Source organism: Hakea prostrata, chromosome 1 (genome assembly GCF_041222555.1).
Source record: "Hakea prostrata isolate BN-2017 chromosome 1, UWA_Hpros_2, whole genome shotgun sequence".
NCBI classification, from domain to species: Eukaryota; Viridiplantae; Streptophyta; class Magnoliopsida; order Proteales; family Proteaceae; genus Hakea; species Hakea prostrata.
The window spans coordinates 70,919,376-70,937,654 of record NC_142600.1 but is presented as its reverse complement, the minus strand read 5'-3'; the positions used below and the strand labels follow the sequence as shown (position 1 = coordinate 70,937,654).

The following is an 18,279-nucleotide window of genomic DNA, read 5'->3' as shown; positions in this document are numbered from 1 at the left end:
GCCCCCTAACGTTCTAGATTGAAATGTTGTTAGACATGTAGAGGGTGGGGAGGGCATTGCAATGTCAAAACTTGGAAAACCATGCATCCTACAGATGTAGGTCCGGGGAATCTGGGCATCAATAAGGGGGTTAGGTTGGGTATCCCTCCCCTGGGGTGGAAGAATTTGAAAGCCAAGTCTCACTTGAGTGGTTTGAAAGGGGGGAGGGATTCTTGAATAATGCATTCTTGTACATAGTATAGAAGGCCATGGACTAGTTTCTTCTATCTTTCGCGTGTACTTGTTGAGTTTGAATCATTATTTTCACTTTTTGAGTAATAATAACGGTAGATCTGACATTTATAGGTTTGTTTGGGTGCGGTTATACTTAAGTAAATGCTGAAATTTTGACACATTTATCCTCCTCTTTTTGTCTTTGTGAAAGAACTTCTCACTTGGTAATTATTGTTTGATCTCTTTTTCAGAGTTGTCTGTAGGTGTGGTTCATGTGGAACAGAGAAACGTTCACTTAGTGATTGGGAACGACATACAGGTTCCAAAAAAAAAAATTGGAAGACTAGTGTTAAAGTGAAAGGTCCAATGCTACCACTGGAACAATGGGTTTGTACTTGAAATGAATTCTTGTTATTCTCAGCATCCTACTTTATTCTTTTCTTTGCTTGCATACTTCTATTTGTAGATACATTTACATCGAGTTGCTTCTTGTATTGGATATTGATGATTGTAGCACACGAGCATTTCGTTTAATAATTCAGGAGAGAGGGGAGAGTGTTGCTTAGCTTGGTCTTATCTGATCCTGGTAGACCTCTAAAACAACAATAGCAATTACGAATTTTTGGAGAACTAGAGTGGCGTTTCTGGGCAGTGGGCAGAAAGTTTAACTGAATACTCAAGAGAGTCTTGAGATGAGAAGCTTATTTTGCATTGTTGCAAGTAATTGACTGCTTCATTTGTCTATTCATAAATAAGATGACAAGCTTATTTTTGTTGTTGCACAGTAATTGGCTGCTTCATTAGTTTCTTCATAAATAGAAGCCAAATAATTTGTAGAATTTTTAGTTAGACCTCATGATTCATATTATGTGATATTGATTGAGTTGTTTGTGAACTAAGCATAGTAACACATAAGATCTTTAACTCGTTGTATATGGTTATTTCAGCCTAGCCGAGGGCAAAATTAATGGTTCTACAATAGTGACAGATTATGGTAAACTATGCGACCGATTAAGTGTAGGAACATTCTGATAGCAAGTGGTAATCACATATGTTACTTGAGTCAAAACACATCCTCGGCTGGTATTATTTTGTCCAAGACCTGAATGATACTCTTTTCCATGCAATCCAAGTTATAAAGCTGCTGCATGGTATAATTATGGGTTTAACTGGTTTGATTTTCTTACAGCATCAGTTCCTGATCCATGTGTCTGGTGATGTCAACGTATTGTTGCAGGAGTTTATTTGTACATCATTACTGTATTGTCATCAGAACCTAATATATGCCAAAATAGGATAACATAAGATAGGTACAACAAACTTGATCCTTCACTTGAGCACTGTTTAGTGCTGACAAAGGTGAAGTCATGGGAATCTTAATCCAAATACACCTATGAAACATGCATGATTCACCTATGAAACTCAATGTCTCAGTACTGCTATTGGCTTTGGATATGTGTCTCCATGGAATTGGGTTTGTGATGGTGCTGAATTTTCTAGCTTTTTTTCTTTATTTTATTTGAATAGTTGACAGTGCTTTCCCTGTTTGTCAAATGGTTCTTCCTTTCATTAATTTCTGGTATGGTGTGTGCAGTAGAATTTCTTGTTTGTTAATGTCCTCTGTTTCTTCAGATGCTGCAAATTGGAGAGTATCATGCACATGGACTTGTTTCTGTTGCTCCACTTAAACGACCATCTATGAAGGTCCGGAAGCAGAAGTTGCTTGATTTCTTGCAAGGTAAAGTTGTTCATCCTAGCACAGAGCCTTCTCCTGACTTGTCAATCGTTGCTATAGGTAAGACATCTGAGATGCCTTTGCATGGTCTTTAGCTGGTTAACTTAGTTGTTTTTCAATGACAGAAAATTACGAACCTGTACAAGCCAAGTGGACAACTGAACGGTGTGCTATTTGTAGATGGGTCGAAGATTGGGATTACAATAAAATTATAATCTGCAACAGGTACTATTTTACTATTGTCTACAAGAGTGATATGATCTGGGATCAATCTGAATTATAATTTCTTTGTTCGATTTCTAATGATTCTTTCTTTTCCAAAGATGTATATTAATTAATTTGATGCATTCAGGTGTCAAATAGCAGTCCACCAAGAGTGCTATGGAGCAAGAAATGTTTGTGATTTCACTTCGTGGGTTTGCAGAGCATGTGAAACGCCCAATGTAAAACGCGAGTGTTGCCTTTGCCCTGTGAAAGGCATGTTCTTGAGATTTAGCTGAAGTTTGTGATTTGGTCATTTTTATCAATTTGAATTATTTATTCCTTCTGGATTACATTGGTTAGGTGGGGTTTTTTTTTTTTTTTGGTGGTTGGGGGGGGGGGTTTCCTTTATTTCTGTGGTAATGTTGCTTCATTCTGACCGAATGGTCACAGGTTCAGGTCTGGTAACAGCCTCTCTGTGAAAGCAGGGGTAAGGCTACATTTATTATGGCCACCTTTAATCCTGCAATGGTGGGAGCCTTCTGCAGATTAATATTTCCAGTGTAGTTCTAGGTTTGTTGAACCTTTAGACTGTCCATATGTGAACTACTTTATGCTTTAAACTCTTTTACTCACTGGAGCTTGTAACTTTCTTGGTGCTTCAACATAAAGTTGTTGGTTAACATAGAAGGCAGTTCAGAATTCTGTTGGGAATCGATCTTATTTTCTTGCCTTTTCACTCTACTAATATTCTATGGATGATTGTTTAGTAAATACTATAATTTCCAGTTCTCACCTGTTTATAATTTAGGTTAGTTTTCTATTTCCAGAAGAAATAATTTTTTTCAGTTACTTCTAATTGAGGATGTTACCATAATCGTACTTTTCCTTCATCAGGGGGTGCGCTAAAGCCATCTGATGTTGATGATCTCTGGGTTCATGTGACATGTGCATGGTTTCAACCTGAAGTTTCTTTCTCAAGTGATGAAAAGATGGAACCTGCTGTTGGAATCTTGAGTATTCCATCACATTCTTTTGTGAAGGTAAAAAGATTAAAGAAGAAATCTCCTGGTTTTCAAATGTTTCTAGGCTCCTTGAGTTGCTTTAGAAAATAGTTAAATGTTTTTGTAACATGTTCAAGAAGTATAAAGCTTTTGTTTTAATGAGAAAAAGGCGATTTTGCTTTTTCAAATGGATTTCCTCCTCGTAAAGATAACCATCAAAATATGCTGGAAAAGATTTTACCAGAAAAGAAAGTACCCTAGGAAGATGATATATTGTACCTACGCCCTGTCTCTCTGTCTCTGTCTCTGTCCATGGTAAGTTAGGTTTATACTCAAGTAGTCGTTTATGCTTATTCTGATACGTTAGTTGGTAGACTTTTATATAAATAAATATTGCACATGCTTTACTCCAGTTTTCTCTGCAGGACGTTTTCAAGTATTTCCTTAACTAAAGTGTTGAGAGTTGCAATTTGTTGAAACAGAGAGAAAATTTTTGCAATTAGTATATATTTCTTGATGATTGTTTGTCTTGAATAAGCCACGTGGCATTAGTGGCAACGACATGTCTTCTTTGATGACTCTGTTTTCTGCGCTCTGTTACTTGGTAGTTCAGCTGAATAATGTATTTCTCATTGCTTAACAAATGGCTTCTTAAGTGCCTCTCTTGTTTCCTGTGGGCTCTAGGTTTGTGTAATATGTAAGCAAATGCATGGTTCCTGCACACAGTGTTGCAAGTGTTCTACGTATTATCATGCAATGTGCGCATCCAGGGCAGGGTATCGCATGGAGGTAATTTACATAATCTGATTAACCCATGCTATAGAACTTGTGTGATTTTTGGATAGGATACTGCTTCATGCAAAAATTCTGGTGTCAAAATTGCACGATATTTCTATCAGTGCTTGTGTGTGTATGTTTGTGATCCTCTTTTAACTGTCTGGTACGACTTCTAACAGTTGTAGGTGTGTGACAGCTGAAGATTAGAGATTAGTATATGCATGGTTTGAGATCTCAATCTCGATGGGGATCTCAGTGGCCCAGAAAGCCGATATCTCATTGGTGCATTTCTTGCCAGCTAAACTTGAGCCAATTTGATGGCCAATTTTGGTGGGGTTTAGGACTCAGCCTAGGCTGGAAGTCGGTATTTATCCTATTTTAGGCCTTCTAAATGCAGTGGTGGTCTTAGATTTATGAGAAAACAAGTGTAGATGTGAGTTACAACACGACTGTAACTGTCAACCCAATGCGCTGAAGAAATGAACGTGCATACTTATGAAACATAAAGTACACTACTATTACTTGATATAAATGAATATATTAAGGTTTAAAGTCGAACAATACATCAAATATGCTCACACTTACGTGACAAGATCGGTGTACTTAAGTTACACCATGGGAGAACAAAGAGTAACTAGACTAAAATCAACGAGGCACTAAGCAGCTCCTCCAACTCCTGCTCCACCAGCACCTCCTCAAGCTTAGATGAAGCTATGTAGTTCAAGTATATTTTATCCACATCCAAAGAGGTAAAGTAGAACATAGTTAAAAATAATAATAATAATAAAAAAAATGATACCAGAGCTGGGCGAATATGACCCCGGGTATTTTGGTCATTTTAGCCCCTCTATTGGTGCCCTAGTAGGCTAGTTAGATGCAGACAGCTGTTAGGAGTTCATATCTATTTTTTTTTTGGATGAATAAATAAATGCATTAAAAAACCGAAAGAGCGCAAACGTAGCGAAATTTAAGCGGTGCTAAAGCGAACAGACTCTTTTCATGGATTCACTAAAGTGAACAAACAAAGCAACTACGACATAGCCTAAAGAAAAGGGCCAAACAGAGACCCAAAAAAGCTATTTTGCAGATTTTTTCTTTTCCTTCTTCCTCTTGGATGACTTGTGCTCAATTAAGAAGTCGTCGCCAAAAGGGTTGTGCCCTTTAATAGGACGATTACTCCTACACCCAGAACGGTCAAGATTGTGCGCATGGAGGGAGATAGGAGACTCAGTAGCGCGCTTTGTAGGATTTAAATCAATGGTTGAAGATAGGAAAGAGGGGTCCGAGGAGGAGGAACAAGTGAGGGGATAAGAGGAATGGGCCAAGGAGTTCATTAGGTTAGGCCCATGGGGCAAAGAGTGAGGAGAGGGCCATGGGTTAATAAGGTTGGGCCCATGGGGCGAAGGGCCCAAAATGGAGTAATTTGGGGAGGGTAAAATGGGAAGTTCAGCTTGATCGTGGATAAGGTTAAGAGAGGAGGACAGAGGTTCAGTGAGTGAATTATGTATTTCGTTCACCAAAGAGGAAAGAGGGAGAGGCGGTGAAGGGTTAATAGAGAGCTCAGAGGTGAGTTTTTCACGGAAGAGGGAGGGCAAATCTCGAGGTCTAGGAGTGAGAAACGACGATTCTTAAAGGGATTGGTTAAAGGAGGGAGGACTTTCAGAAGTTGTGGAAGGGGCAACAGTCCTAGTTTTGACAGAGGTAGTAGGAGCTTCGACTGCAGAGAACTGACAGGTTCTCGAAGGGCTTCACGATCTGGGGAGCTCCTGCAGAGAACTAACAAAGGTTCTCGAAGGGCTTCACGATCTGGGGCGTTGTGCTAGGAGATGTCGCTGTTTGTACAAGAGTTGAATGATTTCTTCTCTGGTAAGTGTTGGCTACTTTTATCTTTGAGTTTGGGTTTGTTTTGGTCAAGTTATTGAAGAGTCCCAGTTTGGTTAGGATTCCAATTAGAGAGGGACTCCCTTAGTTAGAGTCCACCCCTTAAAAGAATTCTAGATCTACTCTTATTTGATCATTTGATCATTCATTGATGAGTTATGATAGAGTCCTCGTTGGAGAGAGAGTCCTTGTCCAAGTAGGAGTCCCAGTTGGAATCCAACTTTCAAGTAGGATTCCTTCTGGAAGTTGGTTGTTTAATTTGCAAGTTATCTTTGTTCAGGAGTTCTCTAGAAGACTCCTCTAATTGTTTTAAGAGTTCTTTTTCTTTAAGTTGTTGAGTCGTAATTGGAATCCCTAAGTTGGGTCGAAGTAGGTTTTCTAACTTGAGTCAAATTGGTTCTGGAGTCCTAGTTATTTTCCTTCAATGTAGTATGGTTATAAATGGAGCCACCACAACCCCCCCCTGCGCGCGCGCACGGAAGGCAACAGATGAGTTTTAAATGAACAAAAAACAAGCATTGAAGGAAGACCTGGAGTCATGGGAGAGAGAGCATGACCTAGGTTTTGAGAGTTTTTTGCAATTTCATTTCTGTGTACCATCTTCAAAGCTTGCGGCAGCCCTGAAATCACTGAAGGAATTTGAAGATCCTTAAGAGGAACCATCCCAAACCAAGTAAGCAGCAGTCCCTACCCTATTCCTCTCCCCAAACCCTCGCACAAGCTACCCCCATCCCCCTTTGTTCCCTATGGCAGCAATTACTCTCCCCCTTCTTACATCCTTCCATACCCTAGCCCCTCACTTTAAAAGCCTCTGTTAAGATTGCACCCCTCCCCTAGTCTTATCCCTAGTTCCATCTTCATCAATAGACCTTCATCCCAATTAGTTTAGAATTTTCTGCAATTCATCTTCTTCCTCGAGGAACTCCAAACCATAGTTTCACTAAAATTCTAATAACTTCCAAACACCTCAACCAAACCCTAAACTCTTCTAGGATTACCTTCTCCTTCTCCTTCTCTACCTCCCCTCTAACCCGACCCTATCGAATACTGAGTCCTAATCCAACTAGGAAACTTATTTTCAAATCCCTAGCCTCTTAGGATAAATTCTGAATTCACAGTACAACAAATACAGAATTAATTTAAGCCTAACTGAACCCTTGGGCCATCCCCTAATCAACCCTAGAACGTACAAACCCTAACTTGTGAAATTCTGCAATTACTTCTCTGTTAAAACAGAGTACTTCTCTTTAATTTCAGCTTTAATCCCATCTTGGCTGAACTCTAGAACCCATCTCCAATTAACCCTAGACCTCCGCTATGCCTAAATCCAAGGCTTGGAACTCAACCAGCAACAACTGCAGGGTAGATTTGACCAACTACAGCTGCTGTCCATTTAGAATTCGACTGAAATACAGACCTAGAACAGCAAAATTAAACTGCTGGGGTTCATTAGAGGAGGATCCTGAAGACTGGCACAGACACTGGGTTACATCATTTGGTGGCTGGAGTTTGGGAGGATTGTGATGGATGGTTGATGAGATGTGTAGTTTCTTGTTATGGGGTGAAAGAGTAGCTCAAACTGGGGATTGGGAATTCGAAACAGAATTCAAAAGGAAAAGAGAGGAGGGATGGGTTAGGCTGCAAAATACCTGGGTGGAAAATGCTTGGATTCAATTGAGATGAGGTGTCAAAGGCTGTCCTTCAGCCACAGCAAAGATCTAGGTTTGCCTCATCTTAGAACTTAGAGTTCTTCAATCTTGGATTTGCTGATAAAAATGAACAAAACCAGAATTGCAGCAGCAAAACACAAGAAGATACTCAAATGGTGAAGCTTTATTAATCATATCAATGCTGGTGCCGTCTCATCAAGTGGAGGGGCTTATTTATACATAACATGTTGGAGATCTAATTTGATTTGGACCCCAAGGTGGACTCTAATTGAAGATAGAAACATTTTCTATCTAGGAATTAGAAATAGTATTAGGTCTTTATAGTCAGACCTGTAGATGGACTTGGTCCCCAAATCATTGGCCACTTTATGACTAACTGAATTAATGTTATATTAATATGCCCCTTAAAGTGGACAGATTTACACTCTTGCCATTCCCTATTGAACTAAGGTAGAAACTAAATTAATAGCTAATGTGCTGCATGGCCGCAACCCTGCAGGCTTTTCTTGGCCTTCCTCTTGTGTCTTGAAGGGCTTGGGTCCTGCATCAGAATTCATACCTTTGGGACTTAAAACCGAAGCTTCCTTGTGGTGTGACATTAAGTTCAATCCCTGTTCTGGTTTTGACTTCTACTAATAGGTTTGGTCTCAGCTATCCCATACTCTTCTTGGTGGTTGTTTTGGGTTGATATTTATGTGCCCGCAAGAGGTCTCCTCAGGACCATTCTGCCTCAAAAACTTTGAGACAAATGGAGGCTTGCTGGACTTCATTTCTGCCTCTAGTTCAGGTTGGAGGTAGGACATGTTCAACCTGGATGCTTTTTGCTTTTAATGTTTCTCTCTTTAGTATAAATTTCTGACTCTTAACAATGTAGTAAGTGCTAGGATGAAAAGGATGAAAACTAACACACCTACAGGTTACAGTAGACCAGCATTTTAGTAACCAAATAACAGAATACTTACACAGAATATGGGAGAGTTAATAATGCAGTAGCAAACCAATTCATGGGGCTCTTTGGAGAGTTCAGAACAGCACACTGCAGGTAGATGTAGTCTTCGAACTGTGAGTACACCACAGAATATATAATTAATATTTAGCAGTGAAGCACCTCCATAGTAGCTTTGATACCTCACCAAATCACTCAATTGTAGAGAAAAAAATTGAAGGTAGACAATCAAACAGAAAATAGAGCACAAGAAAAAGAGCAAGGGATAGGGTAGGCTATCTCAGCCTTGGGCCTCTCACAGAGGGCATTACATTATTTAGACTCAAGGGTTGAACCCCATAGATAAGAGACCAAAAACAGGGAAAGAAGAAGAAGAGACTATAAAGGAGAAGAAAAACATGCAAAAAGCTAACTCAATAGCTCTTGGGGTGCTAGTCTCAAAGATCCTATTTGTTTCCCTATTTTTCCCATAATACCCTTAAATACCATTAGTGCCTTTATTCTAACAAACCCTAATAGGAGGATCATTAAAAATCTAGCTACCATACATTAAATTTTAGAGAAGAAAATGAAAATAGTAATAACTGAAACTAGAAGCTACCTAAGATTCTTTTGCAATTTAAAAAAAAAAAAAAAAAGAACTTTGTAAAACTGCAAATTGAAACTAAATTATGGTGGCATGAGGGATGGTTCAAGAACTCGCTCTCGTTAGGGATGTCGTCGCTTGAAAAAACCGAGATAGGCCGTCGAGTTGGCCCAGAAAAAAGACCACATCTCGACCGAGATCTCACTAACTCGATCAAGATTGGGTTCAAACTTGGAACTTAGTCAAATTTAGGCCTTCTAAACACACTGGCCTTGGATTTGTTAGAAAACAACCTTAAGTATGAGTTCTAAGTCGACCCTAAGTGTGAAACCGAAATACTGTAAGATTGGGGAATGCAAGGTTATACAACATGTAATATAGAACCTTTAATGCATATAAATGAAAAGCAAGTCTATCAAGTACAGAAAATAACTTAAATGTCATTAGAATTGCATTCATATGAGTATCACAATCTCGACTCTCGAGAATAGAATAATAAAATTATACAACCATTAGAAGTTTTATATAAGTTATAATTCATAAGTCATAATCCATAAGTTCATAAGACAAGCATAGAATGATTGGTCTTCCTTTGGTGTTGTAAATGCGCTAAGAGTAGTTGCAAATGAAAATCCAACAGAAATCCGCAAAAATTGAAAGTTCTTGTGAGATTTGGGGAGATATGGCAAGATAGGCAAAATCTCGAGCAAGTTGTGAGAATCTCGTCTCACTTGAAAAAAGCGAGATATCTCGCAAGATCTCAAATCATGGCATGAGGATAGAACCATTCTGCACTTGATGATCGATGGCCCCAAGATTTTTTCTTAAGATCATTCCTAAACAAGGCAAATACTGGCTGATACGATTCTCGTGAACCGTAACTCATGTTTCTTACTTTATTCTGAATTTATTTTGGTCACTTCTTCTCCACTGTTTGACTTGCATCGCTAGCATAAAGGGATCTAAAATAGGGTTTCCTGGAAGTTTCAGGAATTAGTTTGGCCATTTGAGCCTCATAACCGTCAGTTGACTGACATTTCAGTCTTGCAACCAGGGTCAGATCTGAAGCCTTGATCGTTGGTTTTTAGGTTGAAGGAATGTTGATTAATTGTAGAATTTAGAGGGTTGTATGCGTATAGAACTCAAGTGCTGGAAAATAGTTGCAGAAACTTTTTTAAAACAAAGGGGAGGCAGGGAAATCCATGGAACCGACAGGCTCAAGGAAATCCCACATTTAGAAGCAAACAATCACATGAATGTATATAAGTTAAGCTATCATATCCATATGGTTTGTAATTGTGTGACTTTTGTACAGAGTGACATGTATATGCTTAAGCTGCATTTCTTGTTTTGAGATGCAAAATGATACAGGGCTCTCAAGTTCGATTCTTTTCTTATACTATTAAACTTGCAGTTGCACTGCTTGGAGAAAAATGGGAGACAGGTCACAAGAATGGTCTCATATTGTGCTTATCACAGGTAAATTTTTTCTGTTTTGTGACAGCAGCTAGTTTTTACCTAATTTTTCGTAAATAGACACCTGAACAGTGATCATATTCTGAGGTTGGTGGGGAGGACCTGAAGGTAGCCTATTAATGTCCCTGACATTCCTCTGATGGATCTCCTGGATTGGCTTATAAAGACATGCATACGTGCATCGTCTTGCTTGTGCTCGTGTGAGTTGTATGGAACTAAAATTTGCGAAAACTCAAGTTTGCAGACACAGGCACACACCTGCAATTTGTGCAACTTATTTGTTAGGTTGACTACCAGTGTAATCAAATGAATTAAGCTTAATCCAAACTAATTGGATTGCTGCATGTATCCTGTTTCAATTTCACTCTTTTTGGACTCATAGAAGCTGTTAGGTAGTCATGTGTCTCACCAGTTCAAATTGGGTCCCCAGTTTTTCTTTTACCACCTTGGATTTGTGTTGCATCATTTTATTTTTGGTGGGGTGCAAGTGCTGCATCATTCCTTATTGTGGACTTTGACTTCTATTTGCATGCATTTTGACCATCTGAATCTACAGCCCCTCATCTTTTTGCTTATTGGTGCAACTCGCCAATTTCCTGTGAGCAGATTCATTTGTAATTCTGTACTTTAACATTTTCCTCTTTAGCCACTTTTACTTCTCTATCATATCTTTACTGGTTTTTAAATGCGATCCACATTTTTTTTTTTTTGGTGCTAATAACACAAGTAAATTCCTTTATTCTGCGCATCACACCAAGCTTGGTAACGTCTAATGCATACCTTATCATTGACTGGTGAAATAGTTGGAAGTTAACAGGATATGGTCCTAGATTGAGAAAGGTCAACTAGGAATTGGTTCCTCCAAGATCTTGCTCAGAACCAACTCAAATGAATCCAAGAATGAGTTCGTTGAAAATTTTGGTTAGGGTTGGTAGGCGCATGGGGTATTGTGCTTCCTTGGAATTGGTTGAAATAATTAAGTTGTGATGGACTAGGGTTAAAGGCTTGAGGATTCATTTCCTAATGGGCTGGCTAAGCGAGCACTAAAGATGATAAACAAAAATATTTTTTAATTAGGGTTTGAGATAGGGCAAAAATAGGGTAATTTTCTTGGGACATGCTATGAGAGTTTCTACTAATTGGATGGGAGATGAAACTTTGAGGAATGTACTTAAAGATGTACATGGATGATCCTCCAAGTTTGGTGATATTTCAATCGGGAAATTAACCTAAATCTTGGTTCTTTATTATTTATTTATTTTTTTGAATGGAGGGCTGAAATTTGAGAGGGATGCAGGTAATGATATAGGGATAGGATCCACCAACTTTGGTTGGATTTGGATGATTAAATTGGAAGATATGGAATTTTTTTTTCTTCCCTCGGGGTTTTAGGAAATTTTAGAAGTCAAGGAAAAAGGGGTTGGGGAGAGGGGGAGGTGGTGTAGTGATATAAAGGGGGATGCTGGTGCCAGATACCTGGATTGGAGCCGTATATGTTCTGTAGCGGAACTGAAAAGGATCAGTGTAGTTTGAATCCTCAACCAAAACAGAATATTCTCGTCTTCACCAAGAACCCTTAATAATTCGAACTGCCGATGTTCCTGACCCATGGTTTGAGATCTTGGCCTGCCAGAAAACCGAGATCTTGTATTTCTAGGGTCAACTGGAGTGAACTTGAGGGCCATGTCGGTGGGTTTTAGGGGTCAGATTGGGCTGGAGTTTGGTATGTAGCCTAATTTAGGCCTTCTAAACACAGTGGGCTTTAGATTTGTGAGAAACAAGTGTATATATGAGTTCCAACTAGACCATAACTTTGGAACCAAATGTTGAAGGAATGAACATCCATACTTATAAAACATGAAATAGACAACTATTATTGGATATAAATGAATACATAAATGTTTAAAGTCAAATGATACATCAAACATGTTAAATTGTTCACGGTTCTAAATGATGAAATTCCAAGGTCGGTTTATTTGTAAGTTATACAACGAGTATAGGAGTAACATGAAATTGATAACTAAGTCACTAAGCAGCTCCTTGAACATATATTGCTAAAATTTAAAAAAAAAAAAGAAAAAGAAAGTATTTTTCATGATATTTTAATTTTAAATTTTTACAATATATGTTTTTAATTCCAGCAATTCAAAAAATAAATTAATTTTGGTTCCATGAAAATGTAGATTGGGCAAATATGTTCAACATTCATTTAATCCACATCGAGAAACCTAATGTAGAACATAGTATTTGAAAAAATGAAATTTGAGAAGGAAACTCACCTTGCTTGAAGAATGGCTTCAAAATCACTGGATCCTTGTTGATTACTAGTTGCAAATGAGCTAAATGGAGTGCTGATGCAGTCTAGGGGGAGATCTAAGCACTTTTCTGGAGAAAATCTAGCTAAAAGTTGAAAAACAGCAAGCGGGAAAGAACTCAAGCCGAGAGGGTCGAGTCGAGACATGATATCTCGAAACCTTGTATTTAAATGGATTATTTCTCCTCATTTTGCAGGTCAACTTGTCTTAAGTCTCCGGAAACCAAGGTCTTGTGAGAGTTTGAGACCTTGAACCATGTCCTTACCTAGGCTATACTAATTAGTATCTAGATTAGCAGAACACTCAAAAGAGTAGGAGGAAAAGCTTAGGAATAATCCAAATATCCATTCTATACTTAACTCTTTCCTCTAGGGGATATAAATAGATGGGTAATCAGCATTACAACTCATAATGGAAATAGAAAAGAAATATTTGATAAGAAGTGGAACTTCAAAACCTATTAGATCTAGGATTCCTACTATACTTACGAGCAAATTATATATACACCCCCTAAGTTTGCAAACAATTATGTTTACACCCCCTAGAACTTATTCTATTACTTGTGCAGCCTCAGTATTTGAAATTATATATCAAATTCACCCCTACTTTTAGAATTATGAGGTTAAGTGATGACTCTAACATCAACTATATTTTCAAAATTCTCAAATTACACTACTCTACCCTTAAACCTGCTTTGACTTTCAATGGAAAAGTAATAATGAAAAAGAAAAAAGAAGAACTATAAGATTGGGGAAAATTCAGTTTACTTTTACCCCTGAATTTACCATTTCCATTCAATACATGCCCACCCCACCTCCAACCGTCTCCAATCACATTAGATGGGCGGAATTGCCTCTCGGTCTGCATGCAGGATTATCATTGGCTCTTTGCTGCAGTCCCAAAGCCCGTCTTTTTGCCTGGAGTTCTATTTCCAGCCGGAGGAATAAATGACTCCCTCGCTCTTGCTGCAATTCATAGTAATAATTTAAGTTTTGACAAGAACCAAATTCAGTCCTTTGCTGGGGTAATCAGAAAAAAAATAAAGGACAGCCAGAAAAAATTAGGACGAGAAAGGAGTCCAAAAAAAGGGATGCTGTTTTGGTCCCATGTGGCTGTGTTTGTGTTGTAAGAGAAGGGGGTAGGGGATTGGAAAAGCAGAGAAGGGGTCAACAAGGGAAAGAGATAAGTTAAAGAGGTTAAAAAAAAATAATAAAAAAAAATAATAAATAATAATAATAATAATAATAATAATAATAATAATAATAATAATAATAATAATAATAATAATAATAATAAACAAAGGATATGGGGGAGTGGCTGTTTAATTCTTTCAATTGTAGATTTCAGCTGTTCATTCCAAGCCTGCAAATTGAAGGAAACTTTGTTAATGAGGATTACGGTCCAACACTTCATAAGAACTAAAGAAAAAGAAAAAAAGGACAAAAAAATAAAATTAATAAAACCTGATCAAAATCATCAGAAGTGAGCCTGATGTTGCTGCCTCCACCTTGAACTTTCTATTATTCCTCCCCTACTCTCCCCCGACATTCTTCATTCATGCTTGCTGACTACCCATCTCTAGGAGGGTGTCGGTATTGGTGCAAGTCGCAGTACAACTTAGGCAACAGAATGCTGGTAGGGATAAGGTCAAAGACTGGAAAGAGCCGATGGTGATGTGTCTCATTAGTACAAGTGGCCTAGGAAGGGTGTGGGTTCAGACCAACAGCAGGGTTGGTCGCAGACAGGACTTTCGTCGTAGGTGATTGTCACAAGGAAGAAGAAAGGGACAAGAATGTCAACAAAAATATATGGGGATGAGTGTGGGGTACTTTTTTGGTTATGCAATCACAAAACTTGATTTGGCTTGTTCCGTAACATCAAAATCGGGTAGTCAGTTTTGTAAATTAAAACCTAATGTCAACTAATCTTGTAATTTTCTCATTTTATTTCTCATTTATAAAATGATTCAGCAGAGTAAATGTGCCTTTTCTACTTAAAATTAACCGTGTTAGGCACAAGGGACATTTGTAATAAAATAAATTACAGAGGGTGTAAATGTAATTTGCTCTTAGTTATATTATTCTCACTTAGCCCCCTGGACTCTAGTTGTACAAAGCCTTCAACACTAAGTTTGCCTTTGAATTTATTATTCTTGCTTAGCCCAGACGCTCAGTTTTTAGGCCCTTACAATAGGCTCATGATCACATAAAACCTATGGATAAAAGGCCCAACACCCACTTCAAACTTCAAAAGAAGGGGGGGGGGGGAAAGGAGAAGAAAAGAGAAGTCCAATTTGGTGCTGGATCTGCATTATTACAATTGTGAATATAGGAAGAACAGTGGAAAAGAAGAGTTGAGGAATATGGAATTGGAGGAGAGAAAGAGAAGAGAAAATGGAATTGGTAGAATGTTGTGTTCTGGAGCGATTCTAATCTCCCGTACACCTATTTTACTTTATTAATCCCAATAATAGGAGATATATACACCTACCTAGGAGGGATAAGGTAGAGTTGAGAAAAAGGAAATGAAGGAAAGAAAGAGAAGAGAAGATGGAATTGGTGGAATTTTGTTTGTTGGAGGGATTTTCAAATTCATCTATATTACTTAACTAATGATAATAATAGGAGTTACATACATCTGCTTAGGAGGATAAGGTGAAGAACAAAAATTACATTAAAAGGTGACTAGTTCCTAAGCTACCCCTAAAGCATGAACTCTAATGGAAAGACAATTAATGCTAGGGTGACTTATCATGTTTAGGTTTTATATAGGAGTCACAATTTCACCTTTTTATTAAAAAATTAATTTATATCACCTTATGGTTTTTTCAAGTCAGTTATGTCACCCTACAGCTAGGACAATAAATATAACCATGGGCCCACCCTCTCTCTCTACTTCTTTTCTGCTTCTGTTCATCATTGATCCTGATTATCTGTAAACAATCCCAAGATCTTTAACCAGTACTGGGTAGGGAGAAGGAGAGAGAATAATTGGAGAACAGGGGGGCTGGGAGTTAGAATCAGTGTATTCTACCATATCAGCAAGCACATGTTTATAATAAACTGAAATAGAATTACAAAAAGGAAATATAACTCAAATATATCTCTTAACTCTTACCTAATGAAGCCTAAAGCTCAGTAGGAAACTCACTTGGACTAGGACACTAATGACCAAAGACCCAGACCAATAAGGAAACAACGATAGGAGGACTTCCCCTATCGTGTTACATCATGTTGTCTCTCATTATCTATTTATCTCTAACATTATCAAAATCTGATTTTAAATCTGATTTTGCTATTGTTTACTGTGAATGCTTCATTTACGCAATTGGTCCCTGTTTTATCCCCTCATGTTTTTATCATTTTCTCAGGGCTCCAAATCCAGACACTGTGTTAATTATACAGACACCACTAGGGGTCTTCTCTGCCAAAAGCTTGCTTCAAAACAAGAAGGGGACTGGTTCAAGGCTAATTTCTTCCAACAGGACAGAAGTTATACAGGATTCAGGCTCAGAGAGGGATCAATTCGAGGTATCATCTGCTGCAAGGTGCCGAGTCTTTAAAAGATCAAAACATAAGGTACATCATTTATGTAGTTACTCAATAATAGTTTTTCTGATAATTGTTAATATGACATTAACCTTATTATTTAGAAATTAGATATAATGTAAGGTACAGATGATGTGTTGTTTTATGGCATTTTTTTTTTATGGAAAAAAAGAGAAGGAAATATATTAACTAATAAATGAGTCTTACCTCAAGGATAGATCATCCTTTGGGGTAATCAAGATACAAAATATTACTACTGTCTTTACTATTGGACTCCCTTGGAATATTACCTATTCTAGTACCAGAGCAGTTCCTTACAAAAGCAGCAAATAAGGAGTTAACTCTAAAGGCCAAGGTTTATCCCTAGGCATAGAGAGCATCTCCAAAAATTCATTACAATTAGACCAAACTTCCTGGCAGAAAATACTAAAATCATTGCAAGTCTTCCATCCATAAACTAAGCCTTCCACTATATCTGGTCCCTTCTCCTCGAAACAGACATTTCTCTTTGTTCCCGATCGCTATTCTCAAATTCCATCTTCTATCCTCTTGACTTTTTTTTTTCCTGCGATAAGTAAAGTGCCTTTCTTAATAAAATCCCACTAAAAGTTATCAAAATCAACATTATAAATATTTTCTGTTCCAAATTGTTCTTCGTTCTCCTCCATTAACCAGTCCCGCGGTGGACCACCTCCAACATCTTATAACCAAAATAAAATGGTGTTAAGGACCTTACCAGGGTCAGCCTTCTTCTGAGAGAATTCCATCTCATTCCTACATTTCCAGATGTAATAGAAAGAAATAGCTAACACTTACAAAATCCAATAAATCCAAGTTTTATCCCAGTTGAAAAGGGAACAACTATTGATCCCAAACTCCAAAAGAGAGTCAGCTCTCAAGAGTTCAGCTTTTAGTCCAAGAGGACCAGCCATTAAGATTTGTTTAGAAAAACTGCAAGAGACAAATAAATGCCATAAAGTTTCAGTGTTAGATCTGCCTATACCACATAGCCCATTCGATTGAATCCACTTCTGGCTTCTATTTTTAACAAGGAGCCCATTATTAAAGAATCTTCACAAGAAGATTTAATATCTAGGAAGAAAATTCCAACTATTGAAAAGTTTCCTGAACTTAATGGAATTGATAGAAAAGGAATTAGTATTGGAAAAAGAAGTAGAATCTTCACCACCAATACAAATAAAAGAAGCCTAGAGCTGAGTAGAGAATTTGTTTCCTTTAACAAGAGAGCAATGCCATCTATCCTCTCTGCCATCACCAATAATTCTGGAAATCTCAGATAAAAAATGTGTGCGCAGGTAGCAGGTTAGATAGAGCTGTGAAATTCCAACCATTCAGATTAAGCACATCTTTCACAAGGGTAATTGAATTCGGTTTTATAGTGGATTTGCATATCTGAAAGTTAATCAAATCAAATACTCTGTAAATGTTAGTGCATTGGATCTCAGAAGGAATGGATGCCATACTAGATTGGCTTCTAAGACTTGGGTCAAACATTTGCCTTTGAGATATCTCTTGTTGGAGCTGATAGTCTTTGCATAACAATGAATCATGCTGTTTTAATTTCTCATGTTGTCTGTCTCTTGGATAGAGGATTGGAGAAGAAGCAATAGCACTACAAGTTAAGGGGCCATGCCATCATCCATTAGACACCATAGAATGCTTGAACACATATAGGGTAATGTGTCTTACCCATATTCAGTGGAAGCTTGTTGTTTCTCTATTATATTTATTTTAATGGGACATTGAGACAAATCATGGTAGAATTGATGATGGACTTGATTTTTCTTTCAACAGGAAGTGAAGGATCCAAAATCCTTTTCAACATTTAAGGAACGGCTTCAACACTTACAGGCAAATTCTTCATCTCTTATTTTTGTTATTGGTTGTTTTTTCCACTTTTCTAGTC

General features: G+C 37.8%; 1 protein-coding gene across 3 annotated transcripts in view; it reads left to right on the top strand.

The window, feature by feature from the left end:
* LOC149029734 (histone-lysine N-methyltransferase ATX4-like) overlaps nucleotides 1-18,279 on the top strand; it is a 30,121-nt gene that overhangs the window by 8,856 nt on the left and 2,986 nt on the right. For all 3 annotated transcript variants that reach the window (XM_089142072.1, XM_089142071.1, XM_089142069.1), the window contains 10 exons: nucleotides 465-600; nucleotides 1,846-1,951; nucleotides 2,074-2,173; nucleotides 2,301-2,425; nucleotides 3,047-3,192; nucleotides 3,838-3,942; nucleotides 10,428-10,492; nucleotides 16,175-16,382; nucleotides 17,962-18,048; nucleotides 18,168-18,224. In XM_089142072.1, the coding sequence (XP_088998198.1) occupies nucleotides 465-600; nucleotides 1,846-1,951; nucleotides 2,074-2,173; nucleotides 2,301-2,425; nucleotides 3,047-3,192; nucleotides 3,838-3,942; nucleotides 10,428-10,492; nucleotides 16,175-16,382; nucleotides 17,962-18,048; nucleotides 18,168-18,224 (1,135 nt within the window). The remainder of the gene's footprint in view (nucleotides 1-464; nucleotides 601-1,845; nucleotides 1,952-2,073; nucleotides 2,174-2,300; nucleotides 2,426-3,046; nucleotides 3,193-3,837; nucleotides 3,943-10,427; nucleotides 10,493-16,174; nucleotides 16,383-17,961; nucleotides 18,049-18,167; nucleotides 18,225-18,279) is intronic.